General features: G+C 45.4%; 1 protein-coding gene across 1 annotated transcript in view; it reads right to left on the bottom strand.

Moving 5' to 3' along the window:
• PFKP (phosphofructokinase, platelet) overlaps positions 1-27,093 on the bottom strand; it is a 72,854-nt gene that overhangs the window by 35,666 nt on the left and 10,095 nt on the right. The window contains exons 2-5 of the mRNA XM_082386043.1: positions 22,345-22,418; positions 4,598-4,675; positions 1,592-1,781; positions 156-321 (exon numbers count right to left, since the gene is read on the bottom strand). Coding sequence (XP_082242169.1) covers positions 156-321; positions 1,592-1,781; positions 4,598-4,675; positions 22,345-22,418 — 508 coding nt within the window. The remainder of the gene's footprint in view (positions 1-155; positions 322-1,591; positions 1,782-4,597; positions 4,676-22,344; positions 22,419-27,093) is intronic.

The following is a 27,093-nucleotide window of genomic DNA, read 5'->3' as shown; positions in this document are numbered from 1 at the left end:
ATTGAAAATAAAAAGTAAACCAATACAAAATTGTTTCTAATATCAAGTGACAAGGCTTGTGGAACCTTCCAGAGCGGGCACTGAGGTCTCCGCAGCCCATGTCTCAAGCCCAGGGCCGCCCGCCCGCCCGCCCGCCGGGTCCCCACGGTCACCACCTCTGGGCGGTCGTCATGATGGCGTCCACCACCTCGATGATGCGGTGCAGGGCAGAGTCCGTGCCGATGGTCATGTCGGTGCCGCAGAAGTCGTTGTCAATGGAGCCCACCATCCCCACCACGTTGAGGTACCCGTGCTTCTCCACCTCCTCCGTGTTGATCTTGCCTGTGGGGGGACAAGCCGCACGCCCAGGATGACGCGGGGAGGGGGGTGGAATGCACGCTTCGACACGGGTTTCCTACCCACTGTATCAGATCTGTACACGACCTGATCCTGCATACTGACGGAGAGAAAAGCCACACAAAGGTGGAGCTGGGGACAAGATAGGAGCAGTCATTTGACACCCAGACAAGAACACCGACCCAGGTGTAAAAATTAAAGGAAGGAAGGATCGCACGCTGCAATCGGTGGATACAATCTGACTTCTGTCTGACAACGGCCTTGGAAAATGGCCTGGCTCCGAATAAGACACGTCACCACCCCAGATCTAAGTCTCAAAGAATATTGTACAACTGGTATACTGACTCCTTACAGGCCCATGGGGGCTAATTAGTTGGTAGAGATCTACTTAGTGCTCTCAGGAAAGACCACCGGGGATGGTAGAGCTGCTTAAATGGGACCAGAAAGGTCAAGGTCAAGGGGGAGGCAGCTATCCCTCTCCTGAGTTACCACCCCACGCGCCTGCCTTACACCAGAGCATGGTGCAGAGCCATCGTTAAGTCCTTTGCTGCTGGCGTCTGACAGCCCCTCTCCATTCCCCAAACAGACGTCACAGAACTTGGGGTCATCGCTTTAGTTCAAGTTTACGCTTTTCATAAGGTTGCTATTAGTTCAATTTGCTTCCATTGGCCATATTTTATATTAAAGTGGAATTTTGTAACAACATGTTTAAAAGACAAAAACCACAGAATATATAAGTTTCTCGAAAATCCTTTCCTACGATAAAGGACCATCCAGCAGCAGGTCGTTACCATCTAAATTCAAGTCTTGCAACAACTGATAGAAAGACCCCAGGGGAGCTGGTGGGGGGCAGCCACGGGCGTCTGAGAACAGGTGTGAGCCGGAGCTACCCTCACGGCTGTTTGGCTTCACCTCGAGCCCCTGACCCTCCTCTGTAAAGTGGGGATCGATACAAACCCTCGCAGATGGTTGTCACGAGCAGTGCACAAAACCACCTATGTCAAAAGTGGAGCCGTGCCTGGCACGTAGGATGGCGGAATGAATGTTATTCTTATTATCGTTATTGTTATTATTTGAGGCACGAATATAAGTGCTGAGGTGGCGACTGTAAGATCTGCATCGTCACCAGCAGCAAATACCTCTGGGACAGTTAAGCAGGCAGAATGTAGGCACTCAAAGCTCTCTGAGGGGATGGGGAGACGAATGGGGGAGGCAGAGCCCCACGAGAGTAATGTGTGCGGAGACAGAGACACACCCTCCCGGGCCAGCTCCTCCAGCAGCCCACTCCACTCCTTCCGGAAGATATTGGCCCCGGTGAGACTCCCGTCCCCGCCGATCACACACAGGTTGGTGATGCCCAGCTGAACCAAGTTATGAGCAGCCTTCAAGCGGCCTTCCCGAGAACGGAAGTCCTTGCAACGGGCGCTGCCAATAATGGTCCCTCCCTGGAAAAGAAATAAAACCGTGTTTATCTATTTCCTCCCATTTGGACAGAAAGCTGGACAGATTGGCGCATGTGAGTGCTGATGTAAAAACACAGGACTTTCAAAGCCTAGGTTTCCCTCCTTGTCATCTTTTGAATCGATCAACTGTGAAAGTTTAGAGTTTTCTCATTTTTAGCTCTTTCCCAGAATTCAATGGCTAAAGACGCTGCATCATTCCCAAGGGGAACAGAGTAGGGGACGGAAACAAGCATGAACGGCAGCCATCAGCTAAATGCGCGGAGCAGAAGAGTCTGCAAGGTAACAACAGCCGCCCCGTGGGGAAGCTGTGCAGCACAGGGAGGGCGGGGCCCCGCGCACTCTCTGAGCCTAAGACGGGCCCACGGCCGGTCAACAGCCACAGCCAGAGAAGCACCGTGCCCAGCGGCCCCAGGTAATAAGACTCCCCTTCTGTTAGTCAGGGTTCCCCACAAGTGCCAGCAAAATAGAAATCTGTGAGCCAAAGGGATCTATTTTTGCACGAGATCTGCCCCACCCCTCCCTGCCCACACCCCTTTTTCAAGGTTAAATCTTAGTTGGATGATCCAAACTTCTGGGAGAGAGAAATCATGATTTTTCACACTTTGTTTTTCAAAAGCAAAGGATCCCTAGTTGTATTTAGAAAAATGCAGGATGGCTTTACACAAGCCCTGCACACACTGATAAAACTTCAGTTTGTGCATGACCTTCCAAGTGCACGCCCGCTTCATAAAGCAAGGTGCCCATCAGCAGAAGTGATCCTGGGTTAATGATAACGGTCAGTGTGACAGGGGCGACGTCAGGACCTGGCACAGCACCGGGAAGTCTGGGTAGAAGGTGCAGCGTGCAGAGCAAAGATAAGCCAGTCCTCTGAACTTTGATTTGACCAAGAGCGATTAGAGGGTCACATAATTTCTATCAACGGGAAGTCAGCAACCCATAAACATTGAGGAGATAACATGGACAGGGCCCCAGGAATGAAACCCAGGACCGAGTGGGTTGCAAAGAAGTGGACACCAGTCTCTCTCTCTCTCTCACACACACACACACACACAAACACACACCCCAACCATACTTGTATTTCCTATCTTCCTTCACAATCACCATAGCAGAGTGGAAATGCTCTCCTCACACGTGGGTTTCCTGTCTGGAATTCAGATGACAATGTCCTGATTTTTTGCAAATATTACTCTACCTAAGTATCCATGGTTGTCCAACTTTCCTTCAGCCTCTTCCCAGGAGTAGTAGAGCAAAAAGCCTCAAGTGCAGACTTATGAGTCTGTGACCGGCATTTCAACTCACACCCCACTAGCATCCGCCCCCGCCCCCCCAGCTTTATTGAGATACAATTGACACACAACATTTGTAAGTTTAAGGTGCACACTGTGATGATTTGATACATGTATATATTGTGAAATGATGACCACCATAAGGTTAGTTAATACATCTATCAATCCACATAGCTACCTTTTTGTGGTGAGAACTTTCAAATATATAATACAGCATGGTTAATATTTTTAAAGGTATAGAACATGATAACTCAATATTGGTGCACACTGTGAAACGATCACCATGATCAAACTAATTAACACCTCCATCACCTCACCTGGTTACGTGTGTGTGTGTGTGTGTGTGTGTGTGTGTGTGTGTGTGTGTGTGTGTGTTGAGAACATTACTCTCTTAGCAACTTGCAAGTACATAATACGGTAGTGTTAACTACAGTCACCACGCTGTACATTAGATCCAGAACTTATTCATCTTATAACTGGAAGCTTGTGTCTTTTGACCAGCACTTCTGCAACACCCCCAGTCCCTGGCAACCACCATTCTACTCTGTTTCTCTTGAGTTTGCCTTTTTTAGATCCATGTATCAGTGAGATCATGCAGGGTTTGTCTTTCTGTGTCTGGCTTGTTTCATGTAACATAATGTTCTCAATGTTGTCCTACATTGCTGGACTTCCTCTTTTATGGCCAAATAATATTCCATTTATATCTATATACCATATTTTTTCATCCCTTCTTCTGTTGCACTAGCACCTTCAGAGGGAATGGGACCGATCTCTTTTCTTTCAATTAAAAAAATACTCAACATGAGTCACACATGAATACATACATTTCAAAAGATCAAATCGCAAGTAAAGAGCTTTTCATGAAGTCCATTCCTTCCATGTAATCTCTTTATTTCTCAACTGCCTTGGAGTCTTCACTAAGCTACACTGTTCCAGGAATTTATTAGGCATGAAATATTCAGGCAAGAGGTTCCTTTGAGTTCCACGTGAGCAACTGTTTCGCCTGAAGTGGTGATTACTTCATCCTTGTGCACACCAAGGAAATCAGCCCTCTCTGGGTCAGGGCAGAAAAGGGATGCTGTGTTCCCACTAAATCCACAGCCCCTGGAGGCTGCCAGTCGGGATCTTTCCCATGCTTTGTTACACTGATGCCAAATGACTCCCAAAACCCAACAGGCAAGGAGATTTGCCACTAAACACACAGCACCAACAAACCAAAACTGCCTCAACGTTAATCTGCTCTAAAAAAAGATACCAGATCCCCTTCAAGGGCCACTAGCCATCACATATAACTTTTTCTTGCAAGGATAATTCCTCAGTGTGCATGGTATAGAGCTTCTTAAAAAATTAATTAAATGGCAAATTAAGAATGTTTTCTTTCCATGCGAGTAGATAGGAGTGATGCCAGGCGGCACTTTAACCTGTTGTAGGTATTACGGGAGCATAAGCACAAGAGGTTTCAAACCAAAGAGTTACTCAGAGAAAGAAGCAGGATGGCAGCTCAGCACGTACCACTTGCAGGATGCTGGAGACACTTTCCCAGTCGGCTTCCACAATGTTGCTGCCACCGTCCACCATGCCCTGGTAACCCTGGGGGAGGGAAGGAACATCTTTTTAAGACTGGGTTCAACTGTGTTGAGACTTTAATTGATCCATGAGTTACGTAAAATGGAAACTCCAATGACAATGAATCCAAACTCCTAAGAGCCCCATGGTGAGAAGACCAGCGTAATACTAGTGCTCCTTCCAAGTGGTACATTGTGGGAAAGCCTCTTAAGTTTCAACTCCAACACTGGGAATTTCCACCCAGACTCATCCAGAGTAGCACGGGGAGTCAGATAGTTTGCCTGGTGTCTACTGGCTCCTGAGAGATTGAAAAGGGACGTATTTACCCTAACACTGTTGGTGACTCAACACAAACTCACGGAGAGCAGTGGTGTCAATCACACCGCGTACAGGAAAGCATCTGCCGGGTAATCCGCGACTCTCCACACACATGAAATAGGGTCTAAAAGCACAGCTGGATGTCACCCATCCTCATCTGCCTTACCTTCCAACTAGTGCCAGTTTACTACACTGAGGGGAGACCCTGAGTGAACCTGGACGGCGATGCACATTTGACCAAAGACAATTACATTTCAACTCTAAATGCATCTCATTCTCCCCACAGAATGTACAAGATCAAGAATGATCCTGCGCCACAGCTAAGACTTGGCACGGCCAAATAAATAAATAAATACTTTTTTTTTAAAAAAAGGAATGACAGAAATGTTCATTTGCGTCTCTATCTATGTGACTCAACTTCCAGGGCATTTACCCCTGAAAAGGAATAGGCATTAGCCATTTAGGAAAGTTTATCATAATAGATTATTGTTGTGGATTCCTATCTCCCACCTACTGAAAGTCAAGAGGGAAGGAAACAAAGGAATATAGATTTTTAAAAATGAAACAGCCCATGGAGTATGGAACAAAAATTAATCAACAGTGCAGCCACTTTTATGGGTGATCAATTTGCATATTTATAAGTGTAAAATTTCCAACAAAATATAATACACATTATATATGATATATAACATTATAATTCTTATGTATAACACTATGTTATATAACCTAACACTAGATTATAGACATATTTATTATTTATATAGTTCACATATAATATACATATATTATATATCATAAACTTTTGTACATTCTATAAATGAACCTGCTCTCAGCTTCTCCCTTTTCTATTTGATTCCATGCTCTTTCCCTTTCCTAGCTGTCACACATATTAACACAAGACTATACACACATGCACATATGTATTTATATATTGATACATTATATATAATAACTATCATACATTATATACAGTATAATTATATTACACACATTATATATAATTATAATACATATAATATCAATATTGTATAGAAATACATCTATACCCATGTGTGTGTGTACAGTCTAGTGCTACGCACGTGACAGATGCTCCCTCGGCCTCACGACGGGCTGGGACAGGGACTCCCACGGCCTGGCCTTCACGGAGAAGCAGTGGAACTTCCTCCAGACACACCTCGGTCCAACTCTAAGATCACTTTTATCTTTCTGCCCCCATCTCCCTTCTTTCTGGAAACCGTAGACGGTGTACATTTTTAGCCTGCTCCATTTAAAGTACCGGGCCTGGCGTGGCTGTTACCGTGGAGGGCAAGGGTGACAAGCGCGAGTGTGATGTGATCCAGCACCCCCATCCCCCGAGAGGGAGCGCTTATCAGAGGTGTTGTTGAAGTCGCATCCCGGCATGTAAGCTACCTGGAACAGGCTGGCCCGCAGACCACCCTGCCGCGCCAGGAGTGGCCACAAAAGCAGGTCCTCTCCTAAGTGGCCCCCAGGGAACTTCCTTCCACAGAATATTAAAAATAGGTAGACAGACAGATGATAGGCAGCTAGACAGTGGCGGACAGATAACCGACGGTAGGTGACAGGTGACGCGGATCAGAGATACTGGCAGAGGATAGACGGGAGAGAGAGGGAGAATGTGGCCTTAGGGCTGCCCTTTCAGCGACCTCTCCCTCCTCCAGACTCCCAGGCCCCTGGTGGGAATGACGCTCACCCCGCGTGCACAGGGCAACTGCACAAACCAGTCAGCGGACTTTCGTTTCTAAGATGCCTGGGAGGCAGGCAAGGAGCAGGCGAGCAGCCCCGGGGCCTGGGGCCAAGTTTCAGACCCTCGACCACTGTGCTGACATGCACCCTGCGGGGAGGGGTGATGTTTAATCATCCAAACCCAAGTGCTTCTGAGAATGAGAGGAAACTTGACGGTAATTCAGTCCGAACAGCCGGCACCACGAAGCCAGACCGACTCTGGCAGAGCAGGATGGGGAACTGGGCTGACCCGAAGGCCTTGACAAAACAGAAAGTGAAAATCTTCTCATGGCCTCACGCTGAGAGCCGCCAGGGAGATTTCTGCACACTCAGCCACTAGGTAAACAAAGAGACTAGGGAACCAGTCCCCTAGTCTCTCACAAGGATGCTTGCAAGGATGATGTCGACATAGCTACAGGGTCAGGGACTGCCGTGGGGCTGTGTCAGCCGTGCAGGTGACAGCACCAACTTCTAGATGATTCCTACAGCACCCGCTCCTCAGCCAAACACCACGGACGGTTAGCTGCTTAATACCTGCCCTGTGGGGAATGGAAACATTTCCTTTCCCTTGATTATTTCTGAGAATTTCAATACGGATTTAATAAAAACATTTGCAAATCCCTTTGCTCCTACAGTGAGAACATGGCAAACCGTTCTACAAACCATAACGCTTATCCTGAGAAGTAAAATGTTCTCCAGAAACAATCTGCTTATTTTGTGTAGCCTAAATACATACAATAAAGAAGGTGACTAAGAAAGTGGATGATTTTGCGAGGGTTGCACTCAAAGCAGCTCTCTATTGCGCCCATGGGCTGGGTCATAGGAAATGACTCACTTACTCTGTAATTTGTGAAGTTGTTAGGCCCATGGAACATGTGAAGAATAACTACCAACTACAGTTTTAAGTTGTCTTTTGCTAACACAGAAGATGTTACTAAGTGAGGGAGACTAGTTTTACACAAATGTACCATGATTTATAAATTCAGAGGAGATTTTTCAAGTCTCCTTAGAAGGTTGAACACTCATTCTGACGCAGCCAGAGCCCAAAATGCTTTCTCAAATTCTGTTTCAGGATCTGCCTTCCGAGCCAGTTCTATGATTCACACAAGAAAGGCAAACCATAAAACCTTGGAAGCCATGCTTAGTTTTGGACCCAAAGTAACACTGTCTCGTTGGTCCTGGTTCATAAGGTTACCCCAGGAGACCCTCGGCTGGTTGTATCAAATCCAGCGCTGATCCGTCTAAGAACATGCCAGAGGCTCTGAAAACATCTTGACTTCTTGTCTGGGATGGTTTTGAGCAAAACAGGCACAGTCTCCCAAATGATTATGTAGGAGACGGTTCCACATGTAGGGGTATTTATAGGCATTTGTTAAATCTGTTCTAAATAGGGTAAGAGCTAGTCCACCTGTGGGTGACTTGCTCTTATAATAAATCTCAGGTGCATTGTTTAAAATTAAAGACCCAGAGGGAAATTACGATCTTGTGCTATGGCAAAGTTGGCTTTTTAAAAAAATTTATTTTTATCTCATTTTTATTTTTTTCTGAGCGAGAAATTACAGTTTTATGCTATAACAAAGTTGGCTTTAAAAAAATTTTTATCTTATTTTCATTTTTTCTGGGAGGTATATATCTATATATAATTATGGTATCACTAGTGTTTGCATTTGTCCAGACTCAAACCGTACATATTTACTATGTACAGTCCTTTGTATATCGATTATACCTTAATAAAACTTAAAAAAGATATTCGGAATATATACCAATTGAAGACAAAGGTGAAGGTGAAAGAAAATTACTGGTATTTTAACTCTGCCTGATGGCAACTTTGCCTTCATTTTTCTGATTACTTTCAAAGAGACGAGGTCTAATAGCCCGCCTCTAGTCCTTTCTACTTACAGCCCACTGATTAGTTGAATTAAATACAGAAGCTTTAAGGCCAGTTCTCGCACTGAAGCCAGGTTAAGATGCTTCTGCTCCGTTCAGTCTTGGCTTTTTGTTTCAGAAAAGCGTCGGATGGGTCCCCATGTCTTCTCAACTTAGTGATGCTTTTCCCGAATCCTGGATTCTTCAGTCAGAAACTCTGTTTGAATGTCAAGCATTCCAAGGACCAGAGGAAACAATCGCTAAAAAGATAACAGTATCTAGAAAACACTTTTGAAGTGTGTTATCACTGACATTCAGAGACTTCTCCAGGGGTTTCAAGTAAATACCTGCGTTTGTTTCCTACAGAATGAAGCTTTTCCAAGTTAATTCCTTAATAAATAAACTTTTCGCTTATAGGATTTAAGAGCCAGCACATAGAGAGGTTGGCTCTGAACTGCTCAAGGGTTAGTAAGTACATTGTGCAGAGCCAGGTGTGGGTGCAGGAGAGACAGGTGGTGACGGCTCTCCATGTTGATGGTTTTCAAGGTTTGGGAATCATGGGTTTATTCAGCGCATAGGAGACTCACGCGCAGAACCTCAGATCACATACTTCCTCCCTCACCCAGAGCCTGCTCGGCCCCCACTAGGTTCTAAATGCACAGACGCTCTGGTCCAGGGAACCAAGTCACCCCTGCTCGCTGATTTCACAGCTTTGGGGAAAATGCCTTTGGGTTTGTCCCTGGTGAGATTTGGTCAACTCCAAACTTCTGAACGGGGTTACAACACTACGAGTCATGATACAGCCCTGAACTTTGTGCTTTTGGAAACCCAATGATTTATTGAGCCTTCTGGTGCTATTAGATTTCTTTAAGCCAAAGCTCACAATACACAGTTCCTGGTATGTTATAAACTGAAAGTCACAGCAGGACAAAGCCAGTCACAGAAGCCAGCCCTCTTATCTCACAGTGAATTATGTACTTAATTAGTGGTATCAGCTGGAAGGGCAGAGGCAGGGAGGGAGATGATCTTTTTTGCAACTTGGGCACTAAAATGGTACCTAGAACTAGATGGTCTAAGCCCAAGGCAGATGTTGACGGTGTGAGGATCAAGGCTGATCACACGGGAAGGATTCAGCTGGACCTGGCAGAGAGCAGGCATGCAGTTAAAAGGGTGTTCAGGGCCATAACAGTTCACTCTTCCAGGGTGCACAAGCCAGCCTGCCGCCAAGAAAGTAGGTCTTGCCCTGCATTCCCCAGGTCATCCACCTTTTGTGAATTAATTTAAAGAACTGAACCAATCCAGCAAGGGGCACGTCAGCCAAAGGGCCAGGCGGCACCGCCTCTCTCCCAGCTGCACAGCAAAGCTTCTACCTATACCTTCCGGCATCACTGTTATTATTTTTAGATGGGCAGTTAGTGGTTAAGGAGTTCTGTCTTTAAAGAAGTTAAAATGCAGAAATGGTACGTGTAAAACCTCAAGGAAATGAGACAACATGATTCTGGTCACCTCTCTTGGCCTTCACGGAACTATTGGGGGGGCAGGTGAGGGTGGTGACCGCAGGCGAGAGCAAAGGGGTGACAAAGCCAGACACGTCCCCAAAGTTGACCTTCTAACCTGCTCTCTGTGCGGGTGGGTGACTTTACCATCTGTCCTGCCCACACATCCCAGGATCACAGGACACCCAGCAAAGTCACCTGCGTCTCCCTCCCTCCCTCCTGCTCGAATCCCCTGCAGGGACGAGCCCGGGGTTCCGGACAGAAGAGCGGAGGTGGTGGTGGGATGAACTGGGAGATTGGGATTGAGATATATACACTAATATGTATAAAATAGATAACTAATAAGAACCTGCTGGATAAAAAAATAAATAAAATAAAATTCAAAAAAAAAGAAGAGCGGAACCTCGGCTTCTGGGCAGGATGGCCCATGCTGCCCTCGCTGGGAAAGTGGGTTTTTGTTGTCGTTTGGTCACAATGTGACATTTCTCACTTGAAAAATTGTGAAAGTGGGCAGTTCACCATATACAAGAAGAAAAATAACGTGCCTTTGTGGCAAACAGAGGCAAGGAAGGGAGACAGGGTACCAGTCTATTAACTGACAACTAAAGCTTGATCATCATCGTAGGATGCCAGGCCGGGATGCTCAGGGCCCTGACCGAGGGCAGCTCAGATTCCAGGCTGGTCCGAGAGGGACCCAGGGCTCCCGTGAGAAAGCCGCTCACTGGACCTCCTGTGATGGCCGAGGAGACCAGAACGTTAGCTCCCGGTCTTGTTCTGATGTCCCTGTTCTTTCACAGTAGGAAGTCCTGACTCCCCTCACCCATTTAGAATGTGTTGTTTGTAATAAGAAGATTAGCTGCTGAAAATGATGCTTTACTCCTAGCCTTTCTTCAATGGGTGATGATGGGTGGGCCTGATATTCACAACTGCTGGGCCTGAGGAGGGCCAAGCCGTTAAGAGTTCTTTTAAAGAGGAAAGACTTTTAAGTTAGTCACAGTTAAAGAGCTATAATAAGAATGATGACTTCTTTTAATCTGCAGGAAAATCTGCACCTAATAGGATGTTGAACCTGCATATTAAGTGAAACACATCTAGACTATTTCTGTAGCCGAGATCAGAGCAGCAGGTAAGTTAAGGACTCTTCCCACCCTGCTTCTCATCCACCTAAACCTGGGACAGTCCCCCCTGAGCACAGTCTTTCGCAAAAGGTATGTAATGTACTCGCCCTCACTGTCTCCAAGAAGCGGAAGCACCTGTAAGTTTCTAAGGAAAACCCCTATCTTAAAAGGAAAAAAACAGAAATAAATCTACAACTGGCTTGGTAGGTGGAAAGAATGGGTTAATCCACACCCCGCCCCATCCCTCCCCAGAATGGCGCCCAAGGGCTGGCATGTATCACACGTAGACTTGTCCCAGATTTACAGCAGGCCTGGTGGCAGCCAGACAGAACAAATCCCGTGCCAGACCTTTAGCAGAAATACCAGTGTTTTCCGATCAATATGCTTCCCACACGCTTTCTACTCAAGAAAAAGCCAAAAAACCTCCACTTAAATAATTGATGCTGACCTGTTTAACTGTTTTGACGTTGGTAACCTGGAAAGCTCTAGCTGAACTTAGAAACTAGACTAGGGATGGACAAATGTGTTGGATAAATTACCAAATGATGCTTTAAAAAAAAAAAAAAAACGCACAAAACCAAACGTCTTCTAAATTCGAGCCCCAGTGGGTATAGGATGGTGGTCCCCAAGTAGAAGACATCTGCTGACGTCTGGAGACATTTCTGGCTGTCACTGCTGTGGGCTCGGGGGGGGTCCTGGCTTCCGGTGGGCAGAGGCTCTAACCAGGGTGCACAGCCCAGCGCCTCCACCCCCCAGATCCTCCAGCTGCAGATGCCAACACTGCTGCGGCCAGGAAGGAAGCCGTGCCTGACGGGACGTGACCCAGACCGCAGACATGTGGACGTCCACAGTCCTGAGACGGTCCACAAGGAAGTGATACACCCGAGTCCCCCGTTCTGCGCCTGGCAAAAATCAGAGAAGTCGAAGGCACGTGCAGCATCATGGCCCCCTTGCCCGGTTTGTGCACAGACTTTTTCCAAGTGCAGGAAGGGCAAATATGATTTTCACCAGACAGATGAGGAAGCAGGGCCAGAAGGTTAACGTGTTGATTCCCAGCCATCGGCTACATGGGTGGGTCCACAATCATTCCCCCAAACCCTAGGGGCGGGAGGTGTGCCAGAATTTGGAAGGCTGGGATTTTAAGAAGCAGTACGGACATTACGTGTCACCTAGCACCGTCAGCAGTGTGAACAAGCCTCCCCATTCCCCTCTTACCCCCCCACCCCACTCCGCCGCCCCAGGGACAGTCACACTAGAGGGCAAGTCCGGGTTACATGCAGCTCCACCAAGGATTGCTGCCCAAAGGAGTTCGGGAAAAACTGGCAGATTTTAGAGATTTTTGGATTTCAGAATTACAGATCCAGAGTCGTTACACCTGTAGTGAAGGGATGATTGGATTTAGGGAGATAATGTGGATACTGTCAGTGCCCAGGCCCTGGGTTGAGTGAGCCCTGAGGCAAGGCTGACACTGAGGACCCCCTTCCATGGGGACATAAACAACAGGCCCCGTTCACTAGAATCACTCTCTTTTTGGGGTGGGGGAGGGGCGTCACGAGAAGCACGGCATCATCTCCTAACAGGTGATTTCGGTTCAACTGTGTCCACCTCTAGGCTGTTTCTATTTCCCTCCAGAACATACGAACCTCAACGTTCTGACCATTCCTAGGACTGACCCACAAAGGCTGTGCTCAGCTGGATGCCCTGAGATGCCCATAAAGCGGTTTTCATGAGAATCAGAATCACTCCGATGTTACTCCACACAAGGGTTCTCTCTGGCATCTTCCTGATGGAGGAACCACAGAATTCCCTGCTCCCTTAAAAGGGGTGTACCTGTTCAGACTCAGGACGCCTTGCGGCCCACCTGAGGGAGGGCAGGAAGCGGGGCTCCCACCGGCCGACCGTCCCCTCACGCCCACTCACCCTCATCCTGAGAGGACGTGAAGAGTACGGCCCCAGGACATCAGGAAAAAGATCCCCGTTACCCATGAGCAAAGTGGGCCCAGGAGTCCTTTCTGGTTGGCAACGTGGGAATAAATCTGGCTCCTCTGTGTCGAGATTTCTCCAAAGTGAGCCCAAATGTTCTTAAAAGGGAGTCCAAGTGTTGGTAGGCTCAGGCCCACCTGATGCAACCCCCACCAATTCCTTCATTCTGAAATGTGCAAAGTCTGGTAGGTATGAGTCAAAATACACCAAAATGTCCCCAGAATACAGACACAGCCGCAGGACACAGTGCCAATAAAAAACTAAAACCAAAACAAGACAAAAACAACAAAACTCTTTGATCTGAGAAAGATGATGTAAAGTTGACCAGGCACTACGTTGGTTCCAGTACCCACAGATGCCCCACCCCCCCACCCCTCCCACCGACTTTCATGCCAAACACAGATGCAGCCCTTGGTTTAAGGCAGGGCATCACCGGCTCTCGGCACCCCTGACGCATCCTGCGCCATGTGGGATGTTGAGCAGCATCCCTGGCCCACGAGATGCCAGTGGCACCACCAGCCCGCTAATAACGGGGCGATCAAAAACTGTCTCCAAGGCACCAATGTCTGGGGGTGAGACATGCCCCCATCACTGGTTTGATGGGGGTGTAAGCTCCCATCTCAGCCCCGCCAGTGCCGAGAAGTGACGCAGAGAAAGTGAACCGCCCACAACCAGTCCGGTTCTTCAGTGAAGTAACTCAACCGACTTCCTTCCCTTCCCTCCCGGATCTGCAAGGTGGTCTTGAAGATCAAGTGAATCACTGTAGGGATGGAACTGCACCCCCGCCAGGAAGGCAACAAGAAGGGCAGTGGGCCAGGTGATCAAAGGTTTCCTGGGGAACAGGCTGCAAACCGGAAGCCTAAGGACATTCGTCTACTGCGAGTCTGAAAGCATTTTGTTACTCGGAACAGGAAAGCCTAATCTAAGGGTGCTCCACCCTCAGATGTTTAAAGCACGTTCACTCATCAGGCCAGGCTGGGGTGCCTTCTCTCAATTTCTAAGGCAGAGCAACCCCTCCCCAAAGTAAAATGAAACAAAAAGGCAGAGGAAACTGTATGTCAGGCACACTCTCCAGCAGCAGCAGGAAAAGAATCAGCTTCAAGGTCAGAGGATGGGGAAGAAGCAAGGTATGCGAGCTCATCACAGCGGCTAACGTGCTCCCTCCATGTTAGTGGTGAGGCCATGGGTGCCAGGCGAGGCCAAGGACAGATGGGTACGAGGGCAATTTGACCCTAAACACATCCGAATAGAAAACGACAAAACTATAGTTCTGGAAAGGTTTTGATAAGACCCACTGTTTCAACATTGCCCAAATCAGATGAATACAAACCCCAAGCCCACAGAAACACAGTTTTAAAAAGCAAACCGGGAGGAGGAACCAAGATGGCGGAGTAGAAGGACGTGCTCTCACTCCCTCTTGTGAGAACACTAGAATCACAACTAGCTGCTGGAAAATCATTGACAGGAAGACACTGGAACTCACCAAAAAAGATACCCCACATCCAAAGACAAAGTAGGAGCCACAATGAGACGGTAAGAGGGGCACAATCACAGTAAAATCAAATCCCATAACTGCTGGGTGGGTGACTCACAGACTGGAGAACACTTATACCACAGAAGTCCGCCCACTGGAGTGAAGATTCTGAGCCCCACGTCAGGCTTCCCAACCTGGGGGTCCGGCAACAGGAGGAGGAATTCCTAGAGAATCAGACTTTGAAGCCTAGTGGGAATTGATTGCAGGACTTCAACAGGACTGGGGGAAACAGAGACTCCACTCTTGGAGGGCACACGCAAAGTAGTGTGCACGTCAGGACCCAGGGGCAGGAGCAGTGACCCCAGGGGAGACTGAACCAGACATACCTGCTGGTGTTGGAGGGTCTCCTGCAGAGGCGGGGGGTGGGGGTGGGCTGTGGCTCACCATGGGGACAAGGACATTGGCAGCAGAAGTTCTGGGAAGTACTCCTTGGTGTGAGCCCTCCCAGAGTCCACCATTAGCACCACCAAAGAGCCCAGGTAGACTCCAGTGTTGGATTGCCTGACGCCAAACAACCAACAGGGAGGGAACCCAATCCCACCCATCAACAGTCAAGTGGATTAAACTTTTACTGAGCTCTGCCCTCCAGAGCAACAGTCAGCTATACCCACCACCAGTCCCTCCCCAAGCCTCTTAGATAGCCTCATCCACCAGAGGGTAGACAGCAGAAGCAAGAAGAACTACAATCCTGCAGCCTTGGAACAAAAACCACATTCACAGAAAGATAGACAAGATGAAAAGGCAGAGGGCTATGTACCAGATGAAGGAACAAGATAAAACCCCAGAAAAACAACTAAATGAAATGGAGAGAGGCAACCTTCCAGAAAAAGAATTCAGAATAATGATAATGAAGATGATCCAGGACCTCGGAAAAACAATGGAGGCAAAGATTGAGAAGATGCAAGAAATGTTTAACAAAGACCTAGAAGAATTAAAGATCAAACAAACAGAGATGAACACAATACAATAACTGAAATGAAAACTACACTAGAAGGAATCAACAGCAGAAAAACTGAGGCAGAAGAACAGACAAGTGACCTGGAAGACAGAATGGTGGAATTCACTGCTGCAGAAGGGAATAAAGAAAAAAGAATGAAAAGAAATGAAGACAGCCTAAGAGACCTCTGAGACAACATTAAACTCAACAACGTTTGCATTATAGGGGTCCCAGAAGGAGAAGAGAGAGAGAAAGGACCAGAGAAAATATTTGAAGAGATTATAGTCGAAAACTTCCCTAACATGGGAAAGGAAATAGCCACCCAAGTCCAGGAAGTGCAGAGACTCCCAGGCAGGATATACCCAAGGAGAAACACGCCGAGACACATAGTAATCAAACTGGCAAAAATTAAAGACAAAGAAAAATTATTGAAAGCAGCAAGGGAAAAATGACAAATAACATACAAGGGAACTCCCATAAGGTTAACAGCTGATATCTCAGCAGAAACTCTACAAGCCAGAAGGGAGTGGCATGATATACTTAAAGTGATGAAAGGGAAGAACCTACAACCAAGATTACTCTACCCGGCAAGGATCTCATTTAGATTTGATGGAGAAATCAAAAGCTTTACAGACAAGCAAAAGCTAAGAGAATTCAGCACCACCAAACCAGCTCTACAACAAATGCTAAAGAAACTTCTCTAAGTGGGAAACACAAGAGAAGAAAAGGACCTACAAAAACAAACCCAAAACAATTAAGAAAATGGTCATAGGAACATACATATCGATAATGACCTTAAACGTGAATGGATTAAATGTTCCAACCAAAAGACACAGGCTTGATGAATGGATACAAAAACAAGACACATATATATGCTGTCTACAAGAGACCCACTTAGACCTAGGGACACATAAAGACTGAAAGTGAGGGGATGGAAAAAGATATTCCATGCAAATGGAAATCAAAAGAAAGCTGGAGTAGCAATACTCATATCAGATAAAACAGACTTTAAAATAAAGAATGTTACAAGAGACAAGGAAGGACACTATATAATGATCAAGGGATCAATCCAAGAAGAAGATATAACAATTATAAATATATATATGCACCCAACATAGGAGCACCTCAATACATAAGGCAACTGCTAACAGCTATAAAAGAGGAAATCGACAGTAACACAGTAATAGTGGGGGACTTTAACACCTCACTTACACCAATGGACAGATCATCCAAAATGAAAATAAATAAGGAAACAGAAGCTTTGTATGACACAATAGACCAGATAGACTTGATATTTATAGGACATTCCATCCAAAAACAGCAGATTACACTTTCTTCTCAGGTGCACATGGAACATTCTCCAGGATAGAACACATCTTGGGTCACAAATCAAGCCTCAGTAAATTTAAGAAAATTGAAATCATATCCAGCATCTTTTCTGACCACAAGGCTATGAGGTTAGAGATCAATTACAGGGAAAAAACCATAAAAAACACAAACACATGGAGGCTAAACAATACGTTACTAAATAACCAAGAGATCACTGAAGAAATCACAGAGGAAATCAGAAAATACCTAGAGACAAATGACAATGAAAACACAATGATCCAAAACCTATGGGATGCAGCAAAAGCAGTTCTAAGACGGAAGGTTATAGCTATACAAGCCTACCTCAAGAAACAAGAAAAAGCTCAAATAAACCATCTAACATTACACCTAAAGGAACTAGAGAAAGAAGAATAAACAAAACCCAAAGTTAGCAGAAGGAAAGAAATCGTAAAGATCAGAGCAGAAATAAATGAAATAGAAACAAAGAAAACAAGAGCAAAGATCAATAAAACTAAAAGCTGGTTCTTTGAGAAGATAAACAAAATTGATAAACCATTAGCCAGACTCATCAAGAAAAAGAGGGAGAGGACTCAAATCAATAAAATTAGAAATGAAAAAGGAGAAGTTACAACAGACACTGAAGAAATACAAAGCATCCTAAGAGACTACTACAAGCAACTCTATGCCAATAAAATGGACAACCTGGAAGAAATGGACAAATTCTTAGAAAGGTATAAACTTCCAAGACTGAACCAGGAAGAAACAGAAAATATGAACAGACCAATCACAAGTAACGAAATTGAAACTGTGATTAAAAATCTTCCAACAAACAAAAGTCCAGGACCAGATGGTGTCACAGGTGAATTCTATCAAACATTTAGAGAAGAGCTAACACCCATCCTTTTCAAACTCTTGCAAAAAATTGCAGAGGAAGGAAAACTCCCAAACTCATTCTATGAGGCCACCATCACCCTGATACCAAAACCAGACAAAGATACTACAAAAAAAGAAAATTACAGACCAATATCACTGATGAATATAGATGCAAAAATCCTCAACAAAATACTAGCAAACAGAATCCAACAGCACATTAAAAGGATCATACACCATGATCAAGTGGGATTTATCCCAGGGATGCAAGGATTCTTCAATATATGCAAACCAATCAATGTGAAACACCATATTAACAAATTAAAGAATAAAAACCATATGATCATCTCAATACATGCAGAAAAAGCTTTTGACAAAATTCAACATCCATTTATGATAAAAAAAACTCTCCAGAAAGTGGGCATAGAGGGAACCTACCTCAACATAATAAAGGCCATATACGACAAACCCACAGCAAACATCATTCTCAATGGGGAAAAACGGAAAGCATTTCCTCTACAATCAGGAACGAGACAAGGATGTCCACTCTCACCACTCTTATTCAACATAGTTTTGGAAGTCCTAGCCACGGCAATCAGAGAAGAAGAAGAAATAAAAGGAGTACAAATTGGAAAAGAAGAAGTAAAACTGTCACTGTTTGCAGATGACATGATACTATACATAGAGAATCCTAAAGATGCCACCAGAAAAATACTAGAGCTAATCAATGAATTTGGTAAAGTAGCAGGATACAAAATTAATGCACAGAAATCTCTTGCATTCCTATACACTAATGATGAAAAATCTGAAAGAGAAATTATGGAAACACTCCCATTTACCATTGCAACACAAAGAATAAAATACCTAGGAATAAACCTACCTAGGGAAACAAAAGACCTGTATGCAGAAAACTATAAGACACTGATGAAAGAAATTAAAGATGATACAAACAGATGGAGAGATATACCATGTTCTTGGATTGGAAGAATCAGTACTGTGAAAATAACTATACTACCGAAAGCAATCTACAGATTCAATGCAATCCCTATCAAATTACCAATGGCATTTTTTACAGAACTAGAACAAATCATCTTAAAATTTGTATGGAGACACAAAAGACCCCGAATAGCCAAAGCAGTCTTGAGGGAAAAAAACAGAGCTGGAGGAATCAGACTCCTTGACTTCAGACTATACTACAAAGGTACAGTAATCAAGACAATATGGTACTGGCACAAAAACAGAAATATAGATGAATGGGACAAGATAGAAAGCCCAGAGATAAACCCACGCACCTATGGTCAACTAATCTATGACAAAGGAGGCAAAGATATACAATGGAGAAAAGACAGTCTCTTCAATAAGTGGTGCTGGGAAAACTGGACAGCTACATGTAAAAGAATGAAATTAGAACACTCCCAACACCATACACAAAAATGAACTCAAAATGGATTCGAGACCTAAATGTAAGACCAGACACTATAAAACTCTTAGAGGAAAACATAGGAAGAACACTCTTTGACATAAATCACAGAAAGATCTTTTTTGATCCACCTCCTAGAGTAATGGAAATAAAAAGAAAAATAAACAAATGGGACCTAATGAAACTTCAAAGCTTTTGCACAGCAAAGGAAACCATAAACAAGACGAAAAGACAACCCTCAGAATGGGAGAAAATATTCGCAAATGAATCAACGGACAAAGGATTAATCTCCAAAATATATAAACAGCTCATTCAGCTCAATATTAAAGAAACAAACAACCCAATCCAAAAATGGGCAGAAGACCTAAATAGACATTTCTCCAAAGAAGACATACAGATGGCCAAGAGGCACATGAACAGCTGCTCAACATCACTAATTATTAGAGAAATGCAAATCAAAACTACAATGAGGTATCATCTCACACCAGTTAGAATGGGCATCATCAGAAAATCTACAAACAACAAATGCTGCAGAGGGTGTGGAGAAAAGGGAACCCTCTTGCACTGTTGGTGGGAATGTAAATTGATACAGCCACTATGGAGAACAGTATGGAGGTTCATTAAACAACTAAAAATAGAACTACCGTACAACCCAGCAATCCTACTACTAGGCATATACCCAGAGAAAACCATAATTCAAAAAGACACATGCACCCCAATGTTCATTGCAGCACTGTTTACAATAGCCAGGTTATGGAAGCAACCTAAATGCCCATCGACAGACGAATGGATAAAGAAGATGTGGTACATATATACAATGGAATATTACTCAGCCATAAAAAGGAACGAAATTGGGTCATTTGTTGAGACGTGGATGGATCTAGAGACTGTCATACAGAGTGAAGTAAGTCAGAAAGAGAAAAACAAATATCGTATATTAACGCATGTATGTGGAACCTAGAAAAATGGTACAGATGAACCGGTTTGCAGGGCAGAAGTTGAGACACAGATGTAGAGAACAAACGTATGGACACCAAGGGGGGAAAACCATGGTGGGGTGGAGATGGTGGTGTGCTGAATTGGGCGATAGGGATTGACATGTATACACTGATGTGTATAAAATTGATGAGTAATAGGAATCTGCAGTATAAAAAAACAAACAAACAAAAAACAACTAATACTAAACTTTCTTTGGGTTATTTGTATGGAAATATGTTAATATAAATGTTTCAGACATTACATGAAATTTCTAAAAATCTTGTACGTTCTGGTATAATGCTATAAGTCATAATTCTAGTTATTACTTTAAAATGTATATCTCAGAAATAACTAAATTTCCTTGTCAATTGCATTATTACGAACTTTTATCAAATCTTTAACCGTGGTCATTTTTAAGTCTTTTGTCATTTACAGACAGTTCTGGGTGTACTCTGATGCTTTCGCAAAAATGTTCTTATAAAAGGGTTTCATCTTCAAGGAATTCATGGAAAAGTCTCTGACAAGTACAGGTTTCTGGTAACTGACTATACTGCTGAACTGAATGAATAAGCATTTTCAGAACTCTAATAGAAAACTGACGAATTCATAAAAGTGCTAATAAAAGATCAAGATGAAAAAAAATTACATGGGACTGAGTGAACTGATGAGGATGATTATAATTTTTGTGACTTTCTGTTTAAGTAAAAATAATAATAAAAAAATAATAATAAAAAAATAAAAAGCAAACCTAAGCCCAGGAAAAACCATCTTTCCCGCAAACGATAAACACATGGTCATTAGGACCAACGAGCAAAATCTGTGAGCAGCTACTTCTCAAGTAGAGAAAATGACTCAGTAAACAGACTCTGGAGCCCTGGCCAGCTCTCAGCAAGGTGGGCCGCACACACAGAACTGGCAGGGTTGGTGCCACCTGTGTGCCCGGCGTGGGCCTGGGATGGAACAAAGAAATCACTTTGGCGAGACACACTGAGACCTGTTAGGATGACCACCCCTTTTAACTCGGCGGACGCTGTATCCTGGGATCACAGCAACGATACGAAGCATAGAACAGCTTCAAATATTAATCTAGAGCTTGCTGTGTTAGGATAGTTGAGAAATGGGCAGTGACCTAAATATTTCTGGTGGCATAGGAATGCAAGGATCAAGTTGCTGAGGGCTCAGGTAAATGATGAGACATCAGGTTGATGGAATTTTACACAGACATTTACGCGATAGTTGTGGAATGTACGTTAACACATACAAAACTGTCATAACATACTGGCAGGTAAAAAACATAGTATACAAAATACATTTGCCATGGTGCTAATAATGTATATATTTCCTTCCAGTATTTCACACGTATTACACTGGGAAGAATCAGAATAAAACACTAACAGTGATTTTGGAAGAATTAAGCAATTTAAAAAAACCATTCTCTTATTTCCATTTTTAAAGCTTTATTCTGTTTTATAAATTTAAAAACTAAATATGTTATTTTTTCTAATAGTTTTTGAAATAAATCATGTGGTCCAAGCTGTATGGGTGGCTTCCCTCCAAACACAACTTACTTCTAAGCTGCCAGGACCTCAAAAGCAGGAGATAATGGGCCATCTGTTTGCTTTCAGATGCTTCATTTTGAAGTTAAGGCATAAAGAGATACTAGGGAGGTGGTCTGGGTTTTACATTAACGATGAAAAGCCCAAAGTGGCCGCTCTTCCCCCCATTCAGCTTAATGTTTATTCAAATTCAGCCCCCATTTTTAGTGACTATATCACTTCTATAAGGAATGAGAACTATAAATAAATACAACCATTTGGATATCATTAATCCTACAAGAACACTAGGTGGATATCAAAATGGCCTTTTGAGCCCTGTTTCATCACCTTTCTCCCCTTGCTCCCTAATGCAAATCTCACAGACATGCATCTAGACCGGGGGTGTAACTTCTCCTGGTACCTGGGCTCCCCTATTGGTACCCAAGTGTGCCCGTCACCTGCTGCCTCTCGCCTGCAGTCAGCAGCCCCAGGCAGGCATGAGGCCCCCAGTGAGTACGAGGCAGCGATTCCTGAGAGAGAAAGCGGGAAGGGGACGTGACACTGACCTCGTAGATAAAGTACACTTTGGCCCCCACATATATTCCCATGCGCACGACAGCTCGGACAGCAGCGTTCATACCTGCAAAGGAACAGGGACAGTAGTCATTGAGGAGGCTGGGGAGAATCTAGTGCTGCCATTTAATTAGCTGTGATGGTGGGGAAACCGTGTAACCTCTCGGACGGCCCCTCCTATGAAAAGGGGTCACAACACAAACCTCCAGGGTTAGTACAGGGAGGAAGAGAAAAAAGTACAAGGCAGGGACCAGCATGTTGTGGCCTCGTCCACAGATGAACAGAGCCTGGAGCACCGTTTGTTTAGAACATCGATGTAAACACACTCGGAATATGAGCGACCTCAATTTGGTGTGAATTCGTAGGTTGATTCCATCCAATTGCAAAACAACAGAGAGGAGAGATGTTTGTTTTTAGGTAGCCAAATTCAAAGAAAATAGGCCTGAAAAGGCCATTGGTCTTGGGAGGAGATGAAAAATTATTACCAGCTACTAGCGTAAAAGAAAATAATTTAGTCAGTGGCCTTAAATATAAATCATGCAATTTTATTAAAAGAAAGATCAAATTAAACCAGTATACTATAAATAATACCTAATCAAGATAAATCTAGGCCATTTTCCACACTTCCCCAGAGGGCCTTGAAGGAAATTAAAAGTGCATTGTATCCTTGTATAAAACTGCTACACCCCATTTTGCTTTCCACTGAAGCCCCGTTTTGGGGCAGCCAACTGTGCGATGGACCATAGTCTAATAGCTACGTTATTTATTTATTTATTTATTTTTAGCTGTGTTGGGTCTTTGTTTCGTGCGAGGGCCTTCTCTAGTTGCGGCAAGCGGGGACCACTCTTCATTGTGGTGCGCGGGCCTCTCACTATCGCGGCCCCTCCCGTTGCGGGGCACAGGCTCCAGACGCGCAGGCTCAGTAGTTGTGGCTCATGGGCCCAGTTGCTCCGCGGCATGTGGGATCCTCCCAGACCAGGGCTTGAACCCGTGTCCCCTGCACAAGCAGGCAGACTCTCAACCACTGCGCCACCAGGGAAGCCCCCATAGTCTAGACCTACGTGAACAGGTCAGGATTTCACATCTGTAAAACCCTGTATCATCGTATCAGCTGATGAGCAAGGCCATCAGGAGAGCAGTGAGAAAGGAGGGCCGTTCCTCTCGTTAGGGATGCAGCCCTGAGCCTCCGAATATGCTGCACCTGGTCATCCAGCCTAACTGCTCCTGGGCCCCCAATAGTTCTAATCAGCCTCCTTCGTAAATTTAAATTTTGGGAACATCAGGACTAAAGGTGTTGGAGAACGTGGACCATACAGTAAGTGGTACTTCTGGTAAGTAAATAAACAAATGAAGGCACCTTGGGTCCCAGGGAATATACTCCACAGACAAGGAGATTAAATTTGTATGTATTTGGATGGTAAACCTGCTCAGAAGATGGTTACAAATTTTCAAATTACATTGAGCCAGGTCTGGAAATCTGGAATGAGATTGTTGCCTCTGAAAGGTGACAGTTTTACAAGGTTACAATGTTCACGGAGCCGGAAAAACTGGAAATAAATCCATGTTAAACGTATATCTAACATCTACGCACACGTAGACATTATGTATTTGGTAGTCTCACCACTTCATGTTCAAACCTAGTTTATTACACGAAGGATTTTAATGACCTACTGATTCATTGGTGGCTCTCTCTCATACCCTCAAACTCAGCATTTCAAGATGCAATCAATCATTTCACCTGCATCATTTTCTCCTCCTTTTCCTGTATTCTCTCACTCGGATCAGCAAAACTTTTCACTGGCGCACAAGCTGGATACTCCTGATACCCTCCACAGCTCCTGCCCATAAAACTGCCATTTCCCTCCCCAAATTTCCCCTGAATCCACCATCTCCCTCTAACATTATTCACGTTATGGCCAGAATGAGTAAAGCAGCTTTTCCTCTTTTGTTATTATACAAGTAGTTTATAAATATATTCTTCTTATTAAAAAAAATTACAGGGGCTTCCCTGGTGGCGCAGTGGTTGAGAATCTGCCTGCCAATGCAGGGGACACGGGTTCGAGCCCTGGTCTGGGAAGATCCCACATGCCGTGGAGCAACTGGGCCCGTGAGCCTCAACTACTGAGCCTGCGCGTCTGGAGCCTGTGCTCCGCAACAAGAGAGGCCGCGATAGTGAGAGGCCCGCGCACCGCGATGAAGAGTGGCCCCCGCTTGCCGCAACTAGAGAAAGCCCTCATGCAGAAGCGAAGACCCAACACAGCCAAAAAATATAAAAATAAATAAATTAAAATTATTAAAAAAATCAATGGTTGTCGGGGGTTGGGGGAGGGGGATGAACAGGTGGAGCACAGATTTTTAGTGCAGTGAAACTACTCTGTATGACATTATAATAATGGATACACGTTATTATACATTCGTCCAAACCCATAGAATGGGCAACACCAAGAGTGAACCCTAAAATATCAACTATGGACTCTGGGTGAGGATGACGTGTCCATGCAGGGTCATCAGTTATAACAAATGCACCGTCTGGTGGGGATGTTGATGGGGGGGTCGGGTCTGCATGGGTGGAGGCAGAAGATAGAGGGGAATCTCTGGACCTTCCCCTCAGTTTTGCTCTAAAATCTAAAACTCTGAAAAACACGGTTAAAAAAACAAACACAGATGAGGCCGTGTCTTGCTTTCCCATGCCCGTCCCTTTGGAACCCAGTGCATACACCCTGTAGACGCACTCTCCTTGTGCCAGCTGTAATCTCACACAGTTTTTTGAGATGTTTTCTATGTTAGCATCAGCATTCTCTTTCTCAAACTCAAAAACGCCCAGGTTCCTCCCTGGATTCCCCAGGGCCTGTGCTCGTAAAACCAAGCTCTTCAGGTGAGCTCTCCAGCCCCCCCGGGCTCTTCCTACCTGCTCAGTCCCACCTGGATGCCCCTCTACATGTCAGGACTGCAGCTCCCCCAGAACTGCCACCACGTCCCGGAACCGCCCTCTCTCAACCTCCAGGAGGGAGGGACGAGGCTCCTGCACCTCCAGGAAGGCTTCCCCACCGGCCTTTCCTCACCGGTCTTCACTGCTCCCACCTGGGCGACACACCTGCATCTCATGCAGGCAGCCTCAGCTCTCAGGCCTTAACCGAAGGGATAAACGAGCTCCTCTCGGCCCCTTCCCACACACCCCGCGATTCTAGGACTTTATTCTGTGGCCCTGGAATCAAGAGACTGACCACCAAACGCTGGAGCCCTACCACCCCTCCATCACCAGGACGCAAGCGCACGGTTAACGCCGACTCCCTGGCCCCCGCCCTCCCCCCACGTGCTTCTGAAAACCTCATTTCTAGCGGGTCGAGGTGGGGGGAGGCTTTCATAAAGGCATGAATAAAGAGGAGTTGGGGGATTTTAGAAAGTGCAAGTGGAGAAGGAATGGCAGAAGGAATGACAAGTGGGACACAATCCAGAGGTGACCCCAGGGGGCCCCGTGTGGAAGAAAAACATGCCCAGGGTGACCCCTGCCTGAAAGTTCTGACCACCTTCCCAGCAGGCCTGGGGCCTGAACTCCCCCCCTGCCCCATGGGGTTGACCTGTACTCACCTGGGAAAGCGGCCTGTCCCCTCGGGGCTGGTCCCCCCTCAGCCTGCAGCAGGCCTGGCGGGGGGGTGGGGGTGGGGTTCCAGGTCAGGGAGGGTCCTGAGCACCGTATTTCTCCCAAGTTCCCAGGAGAGGAGGCTCCGCGCGTCTGAGCCTCAGCGCCAACCCCCCAAGGCTTTTATTCAAGGGTCATTAAGGTAACTGGGCTACACCTGCTGCCTTTCCCGGCAGCCCGGAGCTGGCCGCCTTCTGATTGGGGCCTCAGAGGAGCTATTCTCAGTGGTAACCAGGGCTGAGTGCTCTGAACACCTGAGCTGATGCTCCCAGAAAGCATGCGGGGCTTGGGTCCTCCTGGGAGATGAGGAAGTCAGGCTCTAAGTGGATAAATTAAGAGCCGAGGGAACAAAACTTGTAAAAGGCAAAGCTGGAGTGTAAACCCTCCTCTTCCTTTTATTTTAACTTAAAAGCCGTTATAATTCCCTCTAGGAGGAAGGAAACTTGGAGAAAAAAATGCCCATGGGGCCCCAGTTCTTGTTTAATTGTTTGGGGAGGGGCCGGCTCTCCACTTGAATTTGGGAAGAACAGGACAGAGCTGCTATCTGGTGCTGGGCCCACAGGTGGGTGCCTTCAAGGAAGGGCCCAGAAGACAGAAACCAAGGACACAGGAAAGGCCAATTTTCACCGACAGCCTCTTTGACACACGAGACTGGGATTCAGACATATGATTTGGGGTCTGAGGGCCTCCTGGGTGAGCAGTGCCGGTTTTCTGGTTCTGTTGGAGGCTGTCCTGTCCTGGACTGTCCACAGAGAGCACAGGGCACTCCAGCTGCTGTTTTCAGTAAACGTTCAGACATAGTTGGGTTCCTTCCTTTTGCTTTTGGTTTTGTTTTGGCAGCCAGGCTCGGGAGTTCAAACAACTTCCATAATTGTTTCCATGGGAAACCATCATCCTGCCACCAAGAGAGAATCTTAGTATTTGGAAAGTAACCTCTTCATCACTTGCAAAAATTAAAACCCTCGTCCTCAGGGAATGTGCAGACTTCCTACGGGAACCAAAAATAAACAAATCTTGAAAGAACCAGGGAGCAGCTAAGTGGAAAATGTGAGAAAATTACTTTAGGTGCGCTAGAAAGAAGAAAGTTATATTGTTTTCTTGA

Source organism: Balaenoptera borealis (genome assembly GCF_965194805.1).
Source record: "Balaenoptera borealis genome assembly, chromosome: 3".
Classification (NCBI taxonomy): domain Eukaryota; kingdom Metazoa; phylum Chordata; class Mammalia; order Artiodactyla; family Balaenopteridae; genus Balaenoptera; species Balaenoptera borealis.
This window is presented reverse-complemented; position numbering and strand designations above follow the sequence as displayed.